Source organism: Bactrocera latifrons, unplaced genomic scaffold, assembly GCF_001853355.1.
Source record: "Bactrocera latifrons isolate USDA-ARS-PBARC rearing strain unplaced genomic scaffold, ASM185335v1 scaffold_11, whole genome shotgun sequence".
NCBI lineage: Eukaryota > Metazoa > Arthropoda > Insecta > Diptera > Tephritidae > Bactrocera > Bactrocera latifrons.
In genome coordinates, this window is record NW_017534519.1 from 222,019 (window position 1) to 242,749 (window position 20,731).

The following is a 20,731-nucleotide window of genomic DNA, read 5'->3' on the forward strand; positions in this document are numbered from 1 at the left end:
ACGGGAGAGGTCATGTTAGGCGCAGATATAACGGCGCACTCATGCATCAGCATCTACTCGTYTCGGCACACACATTCAGGCACGTGTGCTTATCCGACCTGCATTGGTAGTCAATGGAGCGCAAAAGTATTTCTGTTATCGTATGTTTGTGTGTGTGTGTGGCGCGCATGTGATGCGTGTACTTTATGATATGTCGACTTGACATTAACTACGCGCATCTCATTACGCCATCAAGTAGCGAAGATGGCAGTCGCCCAGATAAATAACATCAGCGCAGTGGTTCCAGCGAAGGCCTTAACGGTCGCCACTATGAAACGGCGAGAGGAGWAGAGACTGTGACTGCGGGGTAAATCGTATCTGAAGGATATTTACTCCACATAAAAAGCAACTGCTGTATTTAATATTATACATGTGCGTATGTTGCACGTACTAAGTACATTCAATTATATGTATCCGCATAGTGCTGTGCAAATTCGAAACATCGCCTCATCGACACATTTCTTGCCAGCACGTTAAGATTGAAATAGTGCCTGCCATGGCCTACTTAAAGATAGTTTTATTCATGGTCGACCGAATTCATTTTTCAGGTTAACTTAGAATTTATAGAGAACACAGCTTGCTTTAAGGGCGTGAAGAACCTTTTTCATAGTCCTAGAATATCAAAACTCTCATCTCTTTTATTTCATGTAATCGACCAGCGAGGAAACCTGAAATTCGAGAGTAGACGTCGAACTTGTAATGAAGCTTTTCTATTTCCGAAAACGCTCTGAAACTGATATTATTCAGTTATTTTTTTACTAGCGCCTGAACTCTGCACAACACTGTACGCGTATTCCTGACAGGGAAATCTATATTTTAAACGCATACATAAATATACATATACATACATATAGACAAGTATGTAATCAACATATGCATATAAATAGCGCACCATGAGATGGGATGTATTGATATTTTATTACTTATAAATGTGTATGTGTGTATAACCACAGCATAGAGCCACTTACACTATTTGATGTACAGCTCTGCAGTAATCTCGTGTAAGTCATAAAATATGCCACCGTTTAATGAGCAAGAGACATTGCATATTTGAAATTTATCTTAATTTGCATCGGCGTACAGCTTAGACATACGCATTGAATTATCTCTGCGTGTGCATATTAATTTGGCGGCTGGAATATTATTAAATGCGCTGATAAGTRGCGCCGCAAATACCGATTACATAAATTATACTTTTTCTTCTATGTATTGTTTCAATTGCGAATTTAAGGTGATGAGAACTTTAAGGTCTCTTACGACTTCTCTATTAAACGCGCTTTCGTCGCCCACTTGCGTTTGRCAACCGTTGAGGCTAGCACTTGGCGAATTTTGCATATTTTTAAGGTGTCGCTAGACATGGGAGCTGAGTAATATAAATTCTCCTCTCCAAGAAAGTATATGTGAAAAGGAGTACTACTAATTTTTGTCAAACTAGCGAATTTCAAAAGGAGCAGCAGCTAACATACGAGTATGAGGCTACATTCAAAAGTGAATTTTTACTTTCTCTGTGATTGAGTTTTGTGGCCTTAGTGAAGGTACTTTTTGTTGTTTACCCAGTGATAGCCTTAATATCAAAATTTCGAAGAGCATTATTTGGTGACACGATGTTTGAGGCTTTGAAATGAGTTAATTACCTCACAGCTCTGCTTCTCTTTATATTTTTAGCAATTTAGGCATTTGAAGAATTGCAGTCACACTACGCAAGTTTACTTATCACAGTTAAATACCGAACCAGGTATATGTAAAAGCACTTTTCGCTTTTCACACGCGAAATAAATTTTTTAACAAAAAATGGGTTTAAAACTACTCTTCAACACATTGCCTGATTGCGCCTTAATTTTCAATCCACATTTCTCAAAAAAAAAAAAGAAAAAAAAACTTGACTGCATAAAAAATCCACTGTTTTGCAACTTTTAGTACTTTTACAGCTTCTTTCTGCTTTATTAAGCGCAAAGAACAAAAGTTCATTTTAAGGAATTGCAATTAACGCAGCGAAAATGCCGAGCAAGAGAGAACACTTCGAAAGGAGTGAGAAAAAATTAAAATAAATGAGCAAAACGGTTAATAGTTTGATGGAGAGTGTGAAGCACAGAGGTCTCGATTTTGCGGCAAATGCTGGCGGACAGACCACATTTGTGTAATGAGATGCTCTGCTTTGCAAGCGAAAGAGTAGGGAGAAAGCAGGTGGATAGGTGGAGAGAACAGTCTGTTAAGTACATGAAAAGCTTAAACTTTATTATAATTTTGGACGCCACAGAAATTAATAAAAACCCGCACGCAAACTCATGTTTGCTCGCCATAATTGTCTTCAACAAAAATATATAATCAGCAGTAATTGAAAGTTCTTGAGCATTTAGGTTTGATATTTAAATATTTTATATCATGTTTTAATTTAATTTTCAAGGTTTCAGAGTAACTAAATTATATTCATTATTTACACACTTATTTTTCGAATTTATGAGGGCGTAGACGAGCAAAGTGTGATTTATCTTATGGATTGTTCTTAACATCTCAGCCCCTATAATTATTAGGTTGGTAGGTGGAATGGCTGTCTGTCWGTCATGGGGACTAATATTCTCTCACTATCCTGTTTTCTCTCTGAACCACGCCGTTCTCTGAACTTCGTCATTACAACAAGTTTTATTTGTACAACCTCTGAAGCGTGGTCAAAAAACCCTCTACTGATAAAGTCAGTATTTGTGAATGGAAAAATTAATGAAGTTTCARTATCTCAACCAAAAATGTATATTTTTGCTTTGATACTTATGTGTATGTATATGTACGTATAGGCATAGCGAAAGTTAAGCCATTGGGAGCTGTGGACTTTGGGAGTTTGATTTGCTGCAACAGGACCACTTCTCCATTAATATAATTGARATATAAACTGTCCTATCTTTTAATTTGAATCAAACTGGACAAAGTGAGCTTAATTTTTCTAAAATCGATTGAATAGTTTTGGAGTTTACCCCGGACAAATAACGTGACACGTATTTTKGGTATATGTATATAGATTTTAGAGTCAGTGATTATTTTTCACTGACTACACTATTCTTTGGCACTGATATGGAAGACTTACACCAGGAAATCGTGTAAATTTATTTTTGAAATTCGCTTTTCTTCCACAAACTTCAAAAAAACTTTGTACACATAAAATCATCTATCGCAAAGAGGCACATTTCTGGCTGGTTTCTGAAGAAACTTTCTGCTTTTGTTATAYTATTTTTTGATGGAGGTACAAAACTACTAAAGTGAGACCAACTGAATGCTCTTCAGAATATGCAGTCTTGGTAGCCATAAGTTCGAAACTGAAAACAAACACAAAACGAAGTAATGATGATAAATATTTATAAGTTGTTTCATTTTTCTAATTTAGAGTTATTTTTTAATTATAATTTCCTTWACACCGCTACGTAATAAGATAAATATATTATATATAGATAGCACAGAGGTTTCAAAAAGAGAATAATCTCTCCGGTGTGCTAAAAAAGAACGATTACTCCGGGCGCTGGTTGTTCACAATAATGTCCACTTCACAAATAAATAATAAAACGCAATTATTTTTGAGAGTATACCTCGCCATAGATGTTTGTACTATGACAACAAAAAAAAAATCAAAATAAACATAAATATGGCCGGCATGGCCCTAAGAGAAGGTGTACAATTTGTAAACCCTAAACGTTATCTAACTGCACAATACGTTTCTAACCCGTTTAGCAATAACCCTGACCCTCTTCGATGCACAAAMTATATTGGTGGAATGGCTGTTCACCATTTACTTAATTAAGTAGCTACAAGCCATACTAAGCGTGTTCGCTTATTTTGGCGCTAAGCACCTCTCCACATGTTGTGTACGTGTCCACGCTCTGCTCGTAATACTCTTAGGCGTCAATGACATTGCCACGTCTTTATAAAGAAATTGCTAGTCAATAAAACCCGTGCTCTCCAGTTTAGTATTAAGTAATAACGCCGGCGATYTTTAAACCAGATAACCGTTTCAAGTTTCCTCTCTCTTTTGCCTATTTCTGAACTTCCGTCTAAGCAATGCGAAATTGTCTCACTGTCTCTTGAAAAAGCAATTAATCAAACGCAGATGTGTTGGCACACGAGTATTTCTCAATCAGGCTTTCAGCTGAGGAATTTCCATGACAACTGATCGAACTTGGTGCTAACTGTCACATAACAGCTTTGGCGACTGGTTTTAATTTATTGCGCCAATGTGCAGATTTGCATATGAGCCACACACACATACTCAATTGTGCGTATATTTGGGTGTGCGATCTCTCTTGCAAACGCGGTGAAGGCGCCGGTAATGATAATCAAAACAATTTAGGCTTAATGCATAACTTAGCGCTTCGTTTATGCATGGGCTTATGGCTAGGTGGAAGAAGTGTGAAAGAAGCTCAWGATAATATTACACAAATTTAGTGCATCAAAACAGTCCGCAATAAAACGCGATTGAGCCAAGCTTTATTCCCTTCATTTTCGAAGGTTCTATAATAGAAAAATAGAAACTCGATTATTTTTCTAACGAGCCAATAGTAAGGATATGGCGATAATAACACCCAAAACCAAAAACATTTCAAAATTGAACAAAATATGCAGGAAACTTGCCAAATCATGAAAAGAGAGAAGCCGCGTAGCGAAATATGTTTTATCAAAATAAATATAACACCGCAACGAGTCTGTAACGGCTTCACTCTTCTCCGCTATTCACGCATGCGAAGTTGAATGCATTGGAGATGTTAATCCCGAGACATTTCCATTTGACAAATATTTGGCTAATAATGCGCGAGAATATCTAAATTCGATACTGGCGCATTTGGGACAAAGAGTAACCTGAAGAACTGTCATTTCAGCTAAAAAAGACAACGGTTCGGTGTTGTTTGTGGACGGGTGAATTAAGCGGTCGATTAGCCACCAAGGCCGGGGCTCATTTCATAACACAACGTTAAACTTTTTCCTGTGATATGTAAAGTCTAAAGTCCATGCGGACAAGCTTTGAATCAAAACGAACGCTCGGACAAATCATACAAAATTGGACTCAACGGATGGACCATCTGCCAAAGAATGTTCTTTCGAATGATAATAAAAATTTGGGGTTGATGAGTTTTTTTCTTCAAAAAAGTAAGGAACCTCGAAATAGATCACCCTARATAATAATGAAAATATTTTGTCGCGATTATTTTTACTGAACAGATACCTAAATCACGAGACTAATCCGGAATACCCGGGATACCGAAGGAAATCAATAAAAAAACTCTGGCATCATAGAAGTCATGAATTGAATGGTTTGTTGTACCATTTCACAACTAAACAGACATATGTAYATACTTACGTACMCACCATAAGGCCTATTTTTGTTTGTATTGCTGAAATTGTGGTTGGCGCTCCATAAGCCGAAACAGAGACGCTCATTCACGACGCGACGCGCGACGATTGCTGCCRGTAATCAACTCGCTTCGACTTGCGCAGTCATTGGCACAACGATTTGTTTATGTTTTTGATAACTCACGCACATTTGTTTCAGCAATTTATAGTTTGAGCGTTCCTTTTCGGTGTTTGGAAGGTTCGCACCTGATCSCAGGCTCAATGCATTCAACTATGAGAGCCAATACTGCGRCTTCATACAAAACTAAACAATTTTGGGCCAAATAAATACCAATGTAACTGTATATGTCTATGTATGTATGGCTAATTGTGTATATAASACATCATTAAAGCTATAAAAGCCACAGTCGTCACTTTGTTTGGCCGACTGTTTTGCATTTTATGCGAATGTGATTCCAACTTAATCGTTGGCTAGTGACAGTCTCAGTCGTAAATCGCAGGTGATTCAGTGCAGTATTCAACGCGGGCCGCACATCGCTTCGTATACCGAATCATTGTTTTTCTTTACGCAATTTGACTTTTTGCTTTCGCGGCTGGTTTGCAAGTAATTGGCACTATTTTACGGGCATATCAAGCAGTCATCTCACATTTGTTTCAGCTGAAAATACGCCTGCGCTCAAGCCATCGCGCTGTGCCGCTGAGCTAACAGCTTACATATATTGTTACATCGCTACGAATTAACCAAGTGTCCGAACATTTGTTACCACATAACATATTTACATAAACTGCGAATTGTATGCCAAAATACAACAATTTCCACATTGGCCTCTGGAGCGTTTACAAAATTTTAAAGTGTTTGTGATAAGCGTCAGTATGTTGAGAGTTGAAAGTGAGAATGCAAATAACTTTTGGCTATTGTGGTGCTTGTTACTTGCTTGCGGTGTCGTGTGTCAAAACGCAGGAGGATCTCACATCAGCGCCAGATACAAGCCAATGGGTGTGGATTTGTTCGACCACGAGTTTATAAGTGCCCCAGGTAAACTTATTAATTTCGGCAATATATTATTCATTAGTTTGCCATATTTGAGCGATATTCGGGGAAGAATATATGCATGGTATGCAATTTGGTAAATTTTCAGAAGATCTATAACCATTTTATGCGTTTGAACCAATTTTCAAAACATTTGACTGAGATATCTGCAAACATGCCTTTTGAACAAACCGTTGTCGAATTCTAAAAGATTTGAGTCGTGTTTTCAAAATCCACTGACTATACTTTCTAATGTATCTTCCTCCAATATCACGGATTCTATTTTAGATTGATTGAATTGATAAAATCATACATTTGAAATATCATGGAAATAAAATCAAGTGTATAAACTCACTATCAATATTTACGGCAATTAAATCATCACCTTGCATGGTGCACGAAAAAACAACAACAAACACACGCAGAAAAACATTTGCAAGGACTGTAAAATATGTCAGACCAAAACCCATATTTATTGCAATGTCACGCAAATATGTATATAATTGCAACCGTTTTAGCTGTCATTTTACTTAGAAACATATTTTAACGTTAAATTGTTGAGGAGGGTAAATTTTTAATAGATTTTATAATTTCGAATTAAATTTGTAACATTTTTTTGTTAAAAATGAATGCAGAACCAATTCACAATAGTCATTTACAATAAATTTACCGGCTGATTCGGTAAAGCCGGTTCATATATCACTAGATTCTATAATGGGTGCTCTCGTGCCCTTGTATATTTCGGAATGGGATTTTTGCAATCTGCAATCTTGCAGTAGTAAGAGAATCCCCCTATTGTTTTTTCACTGCAATGGCAGCCAGATGGACACTGTGAATTAAAATCATCTTCGCTACGCTTCTATGCGAAATCTTTCTTAGCGTTCGAGCAAGTGTACGTCCGCTTGCATTCGATGACAGGTGCTCCGACCCGATAGCGGTGAAATTCGGGGTTCTTTTGTTGTTTTCATCCATTTTCGATATAACGTTCCTCGCAAATTTATGCATTGTCTGTTATAATTTAAATATTTCAAACATATTTAATGGATGACATTTGTAAAACATATGTTGCCCATAACGTTGCCATATATCATAATAAAATTTTATAGAAACTAAGCATTTTCTGTGGAACTCAAACGTCTACCCAGTCTACAACAATGCTAAGATTTTATTTGGGCACAACTTAAGTATGGACTGTGAAACTGGGCGCTAGAAACACTCATTTTAAGATTTTTCCAACAAAATTGAACAAGAAAATCTGATATTCTGAACAATTACCTTCAATTCCATTTTCACAACATYCTTTTAATATTAATATTATTATTTTGAAAATATATATTTGAATAAGCAACCAAATKGTCATAAATCGAGGGAATTTACTAAATACCGCTCACTTTGCTTCGTAGCACTGCTTATATCTTGGAATAGAAATAAATAAGCTCTGCAGCATTTGCCAATTTGGAGAATTATCAGCGGGAAACTGTARTGTCATTGTGAATTGTTGGAATGTTTTTACAATTTCCGTTCGCGCGATCTCTTGCAACGAACGAATATTTATTCGCGAATATTTCTTCGCTGCATATATTTTATAAGTTTCAAAAACCCATAACAAACGAACCATTCACAGTCATATTAAATACATAGAACATTATGCGGAAATTCTACTGAAATATTCTTAAAGTCGTATAAAATCTAAAAAAAAAAACATTTTTCATTTGTATATATTTTCAGATCCCTTGGGCTCCAATATAGAAGATTGGGATGAAAGTGAAACAGGAATGGATGATCCGGAAACAATGCCACGCCTCTTTCAAGGTGATATTGCTATAGACCCGTACACTTATATATCGCTTAGACTAGGCGTCAACCCTATGAAGCATCCCAAACGTCTGTGGCCAAACGCTACCATCCCCTTCGAGATCAGCCATTTATATACGAACAACGAACGAATGTCTATAGAGCGTGCCTTACAAACGTTCAATGCTTTGACTTGTATTAATTTCGTACCATATGATGGCGAGGATGGGGACTACCTACTTATTACGCCGCCAGTAGATGACGCACCGGCAGGGTGTTGGTCGTATGTAGGAAAACGTGGTGGAGAGCAAGTCGTATCCCTACAACAACCTGACGAGACTAGCGCGCATTGCTTCAGCAGCGAAGGCCGCATCATGCACGAGCTCATGCATGCGATCGGAATTTATCACGAGCAGTCAAGAGCGGATCGAGATGATTTTGTAAAAATTCATTGGGAAAATATTGTGCCYAAATATCGTAAAAATTTCAAGTTAATTTCAAAAAAGAAGGGCAAACACGCATTTGGTTATGATTATAATTCTGTAATGCATTACGGCGAATTCTACTTTAGCAAAAAGAAGGGGGAGAAACCCACCATGACCCCACTGCAGCCTGGAGTTCGTATAGGACAGCGGAAGACGATCAGTAAAACAGACTGTCTGAAGATCAACGATTTGTATGGCTGCTTGAACGGCAGACATGCGAGAATGTACAGAAGTTTCTGCAATTTATTGGGTCTTTGAAAATATTCTCGAACAGTTATTAATATTAACAAGTWTTTATCTGGATAATATTATATCCGAATCGTTATCATTCGGTTCTCCCAGACATTTATTGAATATATTAAATCATATTGATTTGCAAATATACTAACCGAAATAAKAATAACTTTTTAATGGTTAAATTTTTTTTTAAGATTTCAAGAACATTAAATATTTTCAATCACGTATGCTACATTTTTTCTTCTCGTAATTATTTATCCTCAAAATTTTTGTTTTAATGGGGAATATAATTATTTCTTCAAATTACTCCTTTTTCAAGTAGGGTCTTTCCATACAAGCGTCCTATCGGTTAAGCCACCTGTTAACTTACCAAATACATGCCTTTTGAGGTTGGCAATGTTTTTCTGTGGTAATTTGRTATCATGGAATAATCATTCTCGGAATGGGTAAGTAAAGTTCGAGATAGAGATTCGCCGTTGTGTGTTCAACTTTCGGTAACCTTGAGTTCTGAGRTGTTGCGGCTTTTTCACATAAAAACTCAAATGTGTTTTGACATAAAAGTTCGATGAATGCTTTCGGTTTTCCGGCGCCAGAATGGGTACTTCTACTAAAAAGCGTACGTAACGTAGGTGTGCCACAATGAATCCAAATATTTGTTACTTTTCTTTTACTAATCGATTTTGGTATTCCATTATACTTTTGTCGCACAAGACAATTATTATATAATATATTACTGCAAGGAGTTGAAACTTGATCTAACATAAAATGTTGCACAGATTTCTTTTTGTACGCCACAGATATATACTATCTATGTTTTACGCTTTGCCAAGCTAAGCTCTCATCTTTTTTGAATGAGTAGCACGCAAAGAATGCATTCGTCCCTTTGCTTTGCTGTTTAACTATTCCCAAACATAGCGAGGAAAGTTGTATGTGAATCGGCCCTTATGCATTCGTTAGAATCGATCCGAACTGCACGAAACTGTAACGACAATACTTACATATATTACGAAGTATTTAAGAAAAGGCAGGATTTGTGTGATATTTGTAAAATAATAAATAACTCATATAAAAAACATGTGAAAACTGACTATTTCTTGAAAACATTGATATTTAAATCTTTAAGAGTTCTTCTTTTTGTTTAGTATTCTCGCTCATTCACAATAGAAAGAATGAACCACCCTGTGATGGAATAAATTACAACTCTGGGCAATGCTTCGGTAAAATTTTCCGCTACCATCGCGTTATGCGTCATTCCACTTTTGGACGAGGTTAGGTAAGAACGTGTTTTATAATTTGTGCATTTCCACGGGGGTTGCTGCTTTGTAACCAATAAATGTGCTTGTGAAAAAAAATTTTGTGCAGTTAAAATGTTTAAAATATTGGTTCAAAGTTTGGCGAAAAACTCGTGTGAAAGCCGAGCACCGTCACAAATAGCCGCCGTGACGTGTGTCAAAAATTCATTGATTTTACCAGCGGCCAAGAATCATACAATTGCCACGAGTACTATAGCACGTCGCCATTTTCTTTTTCTAACCAACAGAAAACCAGTGAGCTTTGCTTTTCTTCATCAAGATCTAACAGCAGGCAGCAGAAAGGACGTATTCGCGGAGTATAAGCAGATTAAGAAAAAATTCTTAGCAAATTCAAGTGGTATAGCAAACTCCGGTAGCTTCTACAGGTATTTTCACAAGTCGAGCGAAAATTTGGTAGAAGGAGAAGCGTCGCCTGCAGAAAAGCAAAAGTTTTCGGTAAAATCCAACAATAAACACTCGTTTACAAATTCATCTTTGTATATAGATCCAGACRAAATGTGAGTAAAAATTCAAATATTTTTTAATACATTCATGTGTTTTAATGTATCATGTGGTCAATTCGTGGTCGAGGCTTTTCTGTTAATACGTCGTCCATTTTGTTTTTTAGTTTCTCATTTCTCTATAATGGCGTATACATAAATTCAATAGCGTAGCTTGTGTGTGTATATAACTRGGTATAGAGAACCATCGTGTTGCGGCACGAAAGGTGAAAAAGGCACCTATTTGAGAAAGTTTTACGATGGTTTATTAAAATAAATTGGCGTACAAAAATCTTATATAGTAAGTATTGCTGTAGTTGTAAAGAGTGCAAAAATGCTAAAATTTATAAATTCTACAAATATTTGCGGATTTTTTCATTACAACTGCGTATTATCCACTTCGTTTATATGTATCTATATTTTCTAACTTCACACGAAGCTTGAACTTATTTCGGTAATTACCCACCTTTCTTTTTTCCGCTTTTTGAAGTTTGTGCTGTTGCTACCCAATGTTTTAAGACTTTCAGTTTTCTGTTTGCGTTTTCATCATTCTTAGTTGAAGTAAATAAATTGTAATTTCGGTAAGCAGTAAAAATTGTAGTAACATGCTTTATTTCCATATTTCGGCTTGCGTGCAGATTGGCAGCGAGCAGTTGTARTTTCTTGTTTAGTGGTAGGTACGGATGTAGTATAATTTACGACAAAAAGAACATTGCAATCAAATTACCATTCTTATTGATTAGCCGCGATTGTTCAAGATTGCTGTTTGATTGCACATTTAGTGTTATATTACCAAACAATTATTGTGCACGAAACGGTRGAATAGTCTTCAAGAATTTTACTATAAAACGGTAGATTTTCCAATTACAGAATCATTGAAATTTGGGATATTGGATTTAATTGAGTAGTTTTAGCGCTTAACGTACACTCAATAATTGACATTTCAAAAAGCAAATTTTTTCCATGTTGATTCATATTTTTATAATTCGCTTTTGTGAGAGATTAAAAATTTCAAAATTGTTACGTCGAAGCAAAATTTACAATTGTAATTTTTGTTTAGTAAAATTCTAAAATGAATCATTCGAAAACACAGAGCAAACGTAAAAGGTTACTGACAGTAGCTTCTCCGACCAGTGAAATATATCACATATTATATTGGCATTAAAGTTATGAAAATATATAGTCGATTTTTTCAAGTATACTATTTATTTTAGGGCACCTCATGATAGGAACTTTGGCGGTCGTGGTGCACGTGGTGGAGATGATCGTCATGCCAGACAGGGAGGTGGTGGCATGCGCAATGGAGGCGCTGGTGGTGGAGGAGATTTCCACGGTGTACGAAACGGTCGGGTTGACAAGAATCGTGGAGGTGGCGGTGGCGGACGTGGAGGTAGCGGAGGGTATGGTGGCGGAAGCGGTTTCGGTGGTGGATATGGAGGAGGCAATCGGGGGGGTACCCAAGATCTTACCCTCGGAAATGTCGACTTCTCAAATCTCACACCATTCAAGAAGAATTTTTATGAGGAACACCCCGTTGTTGCGAACCGTTCCCCATATGAAGTACAACGTTTTAGAGACGAACATGAAATTACCATCCGTGGAAATGCCCCTAACCCWATTCAAGACTTTAGCGAAGCTTATTTTCCCGACTATGTAATGAAGGAAGTACGTCGTCAGGGTTATAAGGCGCCAACTGCTATTCAGGCACAAGGTTGGCCAATTGCTATGAGTGGTTCCAATTTTGTCGGTATTGCACAAACTGGATCCGGCAAAACCTTAGGGTACATCTTACCAGCGATCGTACATATTAACAACCAGAAACCATTAGAGCGGGGAGATGGACCCATAGCTTTGGTSTTGGCGCCCACAAGAGAGTTGGCACAACAGATTCAACAAGTTGCCACTGAATTTGGCTCTGCATCGTACGTTCGAAACACATGCGTTTTTGGTGGAGCTCCAAAAGGAGGTCAAATGCGCGACTTGCAGCGTGGCTGTGAAATCGTCATTGCCACCCCAGGTCGTTTAATTGATTTTCTTGCGATGAATGCCACCAACTTGAAGCGTTGTACATATTTGGTATTGGATGAGGCTGATCGTATGTTAGATATGGGTTTTGARCCCCAAATACGCAAGATTCTGTCACAGATTCGCCCCGATCGCCAGACACTTATGTGGTCTGCCACCTGGCCTAAAGAAGTGAAGCAGTTGGCCGAAGATTTTCTCGGCAACTACATTCAAATAAACATCGGTTCTCTGGAATTATCGGCAAATCACAATATCCGCCAAGTCATTGACGTTTGTGAAGAACATGACAAGGAAGACAAGTAAGTGCGACAAGTTGAATAAGATGCATGTCCTGATATCAATTGGCAGACATTWTTAAAATGTTTGATTATATATTAATTGACATCCATTACTTCTTAATGAACATCATTATTTCTTTAAATTCCAGATTGAAGTCTTTGCTTTCGGAAATTTATGATACCAGCGAAAACCCAGGCAAGATCATAATCTTTGTGGAGACCAAACGTCGCGTGGACAACTTAGTTCGCTTCATTCGTAGCTTCGGCGTGCGYTGCGGCGCCATTCACGGCGACAAGTCACAATCGGAACGYGATTACGTCTTACGTGAATTCCGATCTGGAAAGTCGAACATTCTGGTAGCAACTGATGTCGCTGCGCGTGGTTTGGGTAAGTTTTGCCAGTTGCACGCGCTACCAATATCATTTTATTTGGAAATCATTTTCATATTTATTTTMTTATTATTTGCATTTACAAAATTTACTTGAGAATCGTGATTGCAAAATATTTTAAATTCTTTGGACAATAATTAAAAATGGTCTAAACATTTGCAATCAYGTGTTCCAGTAAATACAATTGTAAGTACATTACATCTAATGCCCCTAGGCATCTAAAAATGYTTGAACGATAGATCCTAARTTTACTCGAACCAGTTGTCCAAAATTCACTTTAGCTTTAGCGACAAATAAGTCATCATAACTCTGATAAAAGACATATTAATCAATTTGGAATTTTTCCCTTCTTTTCCCCCAAATCTATTCTCCTAATTCTTTTCGTTTACAGAGGCCGATTATTGTAGTATGGTGGGGATAAAATGATCATCTTTTGAAATGACGCAATTCACTAGGATTGCGTTGATAAGTGAACTCTTGAATTTTTTCGCAAAAGTATCCGCCGAAAAGCTCTTTGAATGGAGCGTTTCCATAAAAGCTGAATGAAATGTGCGACTGTGGCGGCAGCACTTTGTCTACACATTCCGATGCAAAAGAGGGATGTCGTCGAATCACCTGCTGCCACACGTTTGCACGCATCGTCCTTGCACATTTGAGGAGAGATATAATACGCAACAGCAGATGGATACGCTTATATAACACGTACAACCTGTGCGAAAAAGCGTTTCAGTGCAACTTAGCGTATACAGAAACACTCCAGACTACAAAAAAAAAAAWWWAAAWAAAAGGCAGAAACATTCGTCATTAACACGCGAAATGTATGTCGCGTCGTCGTGTAATTTCTTATTCATTTTGTGTTTTGTATAAAAATTGCCTTACAAGAAAAAATATAATATGATGAGTTTCCTCCTAATTCGGCAATGTGCATAAAGAGTTCTACGGTACACAATATCCCTATCATCATGCAGCAAATGTGGCCTCTGCTATCTTTTATTTAAAGTGATAGTATTTTTCGAAACTAAACAGTACAAATTTCGAAAATGGAAAATAAATGTAGGAATTTTCACAGTATTAAAAAAATGCCAATCGAAAGGGCAGATTATGTAAATTTAATAAATTGTTTCGTTAGTACTTTATGTGAATTTTCTTGGCTAATACGTTTTAAGGAATCGCGTTAAATCACACGCAGGCAATTAAGAGAAACTTCATACAACTAAATGCATGTCCATCCTACAATCGCTATAATTATCGCATGTGTTCTTTGGCTGAATCGTATCGATTTTGTAAAAATTAATTCCATTCCCGCAAGGAACAGGGTCATTGCGCGTAAAAGAAAAGAAAAAACATTTACGATTAAATTTTATAATATTTAATGTGATCCGGTATCATTTTTGCTGGCAATCTTTGATCCTGTTCAACGCGTATTCGCGGTAAAAAGTTTGGTTGTTGTAACGTGGCACGGCATCGAAAATGTTTTGCCTTACTCATTCGATATAAGGAAAGGTTGTATCAAACGAGCTGGTGGCGACCTTCTTTTGGACAATAAACAAATGTTGAGAAGCTGTTGCTGTTGTTCTAACCCTACCATGGACATCACAGAACACCAGTTCATCATTTGCTGCACGTCCAGAAAAAAGCGTCGTCGTCTACGGATTCTTGAACAACACATTCACATTCCATGAAATGGCGAAAGTTCGTGAAAGGCAAAACGTATCTTAGAAAGTGCCACAAACGCTTCGAAATACCGCCGACAAAGGACACATTTGCAACGTGGATTTGTTTGTATAAAAATTGGAGGATATGCATATTAATATAATGGTGAAGTGTGAAAGTAAACACAGTTATGTGGAGAAAACGACGGACATTTACTGGCCGTCATAGTTAAATGAAGAAAACTACTCTTTGTCAACATGCCTGCGGTAGTGGTTTTACCTGAACATTGGGTGATGGATGCACGACGTCGGCGAGCGGCGCACAAACTCTACCACCAAATAGTTGGATGTGCGCTGAACTCCACTCGAGACGCATTTTTACTCGAAACTCGTGCGGAATCGAGCTGCATCGTTCGTCCATCCTGTGTCCATTTAATGTTGATTGAGAGAGAAAAAGGGAGACAGATTAGAGGGAAAATGCCCTAGCTATATTTAAAGTTTTACCACATGCTCTTCCACTCGTTTCGCTGAACGGGACGAGAGAAGAGTGTGAATATAAATCGACTATTTGAAGGTAAAGTACATTTTAAGTCCACTGTATCTTTTAGTTTAATTTATTTTAATGATCATAATTGATGAGAAGTTTAAAAAAAAAAATAACATATTCTAATACTTTATAGAAAAAAAAAAAATTATCTTTAAAAGTGAATTTAAGTTGAATGAAAAACAGTGCTCTACTTTGCAAATGTCGAAAATCCTTTGGTGTACCCGACCTATATTTATTATTATCTACTGCTATTTAACCTTTCTTTCAAACAACACTTGACTAACTTTCGATTTTTACATCCCACCACAAATACACTTAACTAATGTGTACTATAGATGTGGACGGTATCAAATATGTGATCAACTTCGATTACCCACAATCGTCAGAGGATTATATTCATAGAATCGGGCGTACAGGACGTTCCAATACAAAAGGCACTTCATATGCATTCTTCACCAAAAATAATGCYAAGCAGTCGAGAGCGCTGGTTGATGTTTTACGAGAGGCTAATCAGGTTAGCATTATTTTTGATTAGATTTAGATAAAAACCAAAAGACTATGAAGCTGCTAGTCCTCTGAAATTACATCTAATTAAATTTTTCTAATACGACCATGTTTATTCTCTTTAAAGGAAATTAATCCTGCGCTAGAAGGTATGGCGCGTAATAACCGTGGATTTGATGGCGGCCGTTCCCGTTATGGTGGTGGTGGCGGCGGCAACTCGCGCTTCAATGGCACCTTCCGAAAGGGTGCTATCGGAGGCGGCGGTAATGGTGGTGGCCGCGGCTACGGTGGCGGTTATGGCGGCAACAGCGGCGGAGGATTTGCCGGCGGCCGCAGCAACGGTTACAGCAATAACAATGGCAACAGCGGTGAAAACAGTTACGGTAACCGCAACGCAGCCAGCAGTAGTAGTGGCGGCGGCAGACAGCATACGCGTTTTGATTAAATTTACAAATAATGCTAGGTTATAAGTTATTAATATTAATTTCTCATTTAATGCAGTTTTACTTAAATATAACTACTAATATTAAACCAAAAGCCAATTCTGCAATCACGTGGAAGTGCTTGTTTTGTTGGATTTTCTGGTTTGAACAGAAATTACACTAAACCTAGCCAATAATTAATAGTGAGATTTAAGTCAGTTTACGTTTTTTTTTTTACAAAACTAAATCTGCATTTCTTTCAATAACAAAAAAAAAAAAGAAACAAGTTAAATTACTTGAAATCAAAAGTAAATGCTCTCGGGAGAGACTTGAAAGAAACAAAAGGAAACTTCAATTTTCTTTGAACTTTTTGCAAAAGGAATTTGTGATGATAAAAACTTATTTATATTTATACTAATTTTGCCCTGTATAAACGCGTATTTGCATTCTAATGTAGCCTAAATATCGTCATACATAGCGTCTATTGTATGTGTAGTCCTAAGTTAGCTTCATCAATCCATGCGCCCAACAATGCGACTGGCACAAACTATCAGTATCTCTTTAATACAATAACAAAAACAGCACATTTTTATAATCTGTGCATCCAGACTTCAAGTGACATTTACAAGAAAATGTAAAAAAATAAATGCAGGAAATAATAATGAAACAAGTWCTCATGATCGAATGAGGCTTAAGTGAATTTAAAATGATTTAAACCAATACATATACTTTGAAGAAAAATAACAAAATAAATACAATAAAAATTGGTGTAAATCCACTTGGTGTTGTTTTATTATTGCGCAATTAAGTTTAGACAAAAGAAAATTTGTTGGCTTTAAGCTCTTGTATCGGCGACAGACGATTTWCTTGCACGTGTATGGAGGAAAATGCGTGCATGCAGATGTATCGAGGCTTTGATTTAATTCTATTACATGTCAGYTGTGTAAATTGTGGCATAGGGTGGCGCATTTGAGATGTTTCAAAGAATTCTTCGCGAATTTTTGAAAGCCGGCTCCAGTATAGTTGGCTTTGTACACGGATATATTTGTAAATGTAAACTCATGAATGTAGTTTGCGGTTAATAGCATTAGTAATGTGCTCAGTAGCTATAGGGGATGTTCGAGCAAGCAAATAACTGCAGCAATATTGCGACAGTGAGATGTGTATAAGAGACAGCCAGTATAGTTGGCTTTGTACACGGATATATTTGTAAATGTAAACTCATGAATGTAGTTTGCGGTTAATAGTATTAGTAATGTGCTCAGTAGCTATAGGGGATGTTCGAGCAAGCAAATAACTGCAGCAATATTGCGACAGTGTTGTTTTTCTGCGGATGCTCAGCTGATACTTACACTGCAACATTTTTKCGTCGAATATGATGCTCTGCTATACTGCCGCAGTGATCGAGACTCGAACATCCCCATATATAAAACGGTTACAAAAGCCATTAGTAGCAATCAGGCGACTATATACTAGTCGCCTTACATAATAGAGTTGAAATGACGGAAATACCTKCGATCGTAAAACTTGCCGATTCGACTGAGTCATTGAAAAGAAAATTTTCGATGTAGTTGAACTCACCGTCTCGATGAAATACACTCCGTGGCAAATAGATGGCGCTAATTTCGAAATCATTGAAACCGCAAAATCGAGAGTTTTTGTCGAAATTTAAATGTTGGTGTATTTATGTGATAAAATTGCTAGGAACGCCCTAAAGTATTACACATTTGTACGTCAGAGACAAGAGACAAAAACACACTGCCGAAAACCAATWTAATCTCATATTTATGGGATTCTCATAACGATGGAAAAAGTTACTAAAAATTAAAGTTGCAATTCAGATCATATTTCTGCAGCAGGGGCGGGGATGGGTCCTTCAGCGCATTAACTTTAAGTCCACTCGAAAAAGAGTATACATATATTTGTTTAAGGATTAGAAGGCATTCGAAATAGCGGATGTTCTCCAGTAACTGCAGCGAATATGGCGGATAAGATCTCTGCTAAAAGTAATAGTAATAAGAGACCAACTGATGCAGTTTTTTCTCACCCCTGCCTTCAAAATTTAACATCATAATAAATGGCTAACCAAACAATAGAAACTATTGCAAATACTGAAGCATCCTTATCGACGTTGATAAAACAGGTTTCCTATGGTAAAGCAGGCTAYCGACGGTATCAATGATAGCATGAAACTTTCCTTCGAAAATTCATTCTGTAGCGAATTCGATGCGGAATGAATGATTAGACCCATTAATTTTAAAGACTTAAATGATTTTGGGTTGGTACAAACGTAATGTGTTCGGTTCTGGAGAAGTAACACTGCACTTCGATAATTTCTTCAATACGGAAGTACCATTGCTTAGCGAAAATGGTCTAAAGCGGATTTATTAAAAAATACGAGTATAACTTGCAATCCGGACAGTTCTCGAAAACGATAAAGATAGGATAGGTTCGTAACGTCATAAATGAAACAATACTCAAAGGTTGTCGAAATAGCAGACCTTCTGTCTGTCTGAATTCCGGTAACGTAGGACCGGCTGCTGTGGGAATTGAGTGGGTGATGTCATAWTAAGATCTGCTATTGACTTCTCATTCACCGGGAGTGGTCCTTGCTTTGATAATCCCAAGTAGCCAACACATCATTGGCACTTCCGTCTCTATGGTAGGGCTTAATGCAATTATTGWTTCAAACGATGCCCCGGCATTCACCTAGAATGATCAACACAGGAAACTTATGGTCGCTAGGAGCTCAAAAGGATAACTTCACTCTCAAGCTCTTTTTACAGCTCCATGTTATCGCAACAGCCTGTTMAGTGTGTGAGACTTTGTAATGTAAAATTAGTAAGACTACTGATCGAGTGAACTGCGGACGTACCCAGAGTTGGCATAGATTTCCTCTTGCAGCTGCAGTCCTCGCCATGTCACCTCTCAGAGCTGCATCGAACAAAATATTGAATTTATGGGGAATATCGATATCTTAAAACCTATTTCTCATCTGTCGAATTGTTGCAGTGTGTGTCAAGAGTGCTGTAGCGTTATACTTTCCAAAAGAAAGGACAGACCAATTCTAACTAGTTTAAACTGGAAAGCATTCTACATTCAGAAGGGAAACGTGACATCACATCACTCCATTCAAGAATGCACCACAAGAGTTTTCGTATTTATTCTTTAAGGTTGCTGTGGGAGAAAGACAATACCAGGAGCCAACGGAAGGAATAAGTAAGACTGCGAAAATTTTTTCAGGCATCATTAAATATAGTAGAAACACTTAACACCCCGAAGACTGTCAAAGCAATTTTGTCGCAAAATACCATAAAGTGAAAGAGCCAACTCCAATGTGGTCACAGAATGGCCTGATAGCGGAGCAGATGATAAAAGCTTATTCTCCAATGGGGGTGATTATGATGTAGACGCCATTGACCAGTCATGCTGTTTCGCAGCAGCCATTACACATCATTTTTGTGTGTACATAAGTCAGTGTGTGCGTGTGTTTGTGGGCAACGACATCTTTTCTAAAGAATGTAAGAGCGCTTTTTGCAGCGAATGAAGCCAATTCACTCGGACTCCAACTTGCGTTTCTGGCCGCTAATAGTGGTCATTCCCTTCGGTTGATAGCTTGATGGTTGATAGTTTGATGGCTCACACTCAAAGGGGATAGAAGGTCACAGTCAGTGTGGGATGCCTAAGTATACATATGTATGTATTTATATCTGTCTACATAAAGAAGTACATACATATACATTTGGTGGGGGAAAACTTGAAGCTTGGGAAAGAACATTACCGCAAAGTCGTTTTTGCTACTGATCACTGGGTTATTATGTGCTAGCTTCGGCTACAATCTTCATCAGTAGATACACTCTTCCGCGCACAAATGTCACAGTCCATAATGTGAATGTGTGTGCTTGCGAGCGGACTTGTATTAACACTTGTGCGCATTTTATTTGGAGATATCTTGAGTATATATGTACATATATGTATGTACGTTTTTGCTAGAAGGGATGATTGGTTGTACGTGTAGCACCGAATATTGATAATGTCCTTTGTTCCTTGGGTTTCTTCATTTTCTTTGTATTGTCTGCTGATATTGTGCCAGAATTGGATGGAGATTACACAAAAGAGTTGAGTGCATTTGGGCGCACTAACACATAGGTGCTTTACTTACTTACATACATACGGCACATAGGCCGACATGCAAATGGAGCATTAAA

At 37.5% G+C, this 20,731-nt stretch overlaps 2 protein-coding genes across 5 annotated transcripts; both read left to right on the top strand.

Annotated features, from left to right (window-relative positions):
* The first annotated feature begins 5,855 nt into the window (after positions 1-5,855).
* Positions 5,856-9,010, top strand: LOC108972388 (high choriolytic enzyme 1). Its single transcript, XM_018938947.1, has 2 exons — positions 5,856-6,403; positions 8,126-9,010. The coding sequence occupies exons 1-2, from the start codon at positions 6,241-6,243 to the stop codon at positions 8,932-8,934; spliced, it is 972 nt and encodes a 323-aa protein (XP_018794492.1). The 5' UTR covers positions 5,856-6,240; the 3' UTR covers positions 8,935-9,010.
* A 1,116-nt stretch (positions 9,011-10,126) lies between these two features.
* Positions 10,127-17,158, top strand: LOC108972951 (ATP-dependent RNA helicase p62). Of its 4 annotated transcripts, XM_018939936.1 has the most exons (6): positions 10,127-10,186; positions 10,454-10,723; positions 11,920-13,029; positions 13,158-13,396; positions 15,933-16,111; positions 16,229-17,158. In XM_018939936.1, coding segments are annotated over exons 2-6 (1,848 nt in total). In that variant the 5' UTR covers positions 10,127-10,186; positions 10,454-10,721; the 3' UTR covers positions 16,547-17,158. The 4 variants fall into 4 exon arrangements, with proteins under 4 accessions (XP_018795481.1, XP_018795476.1, XP_018795459.1 ...); XM_018939914.1 differs by lacking the exon at positions 10,127-10,186 and having other exon boundaries at positions 10,211-10,723; XM_018939923.1 differs by lacking the exon at positions 10,127-10,186 and having other exon boundaries at positions 10,213-10,723; positions 11,935-13,029.
* The last annotated feature ends 3,573 nt before the right edge of the window (positions 17,159-20,731 follow it).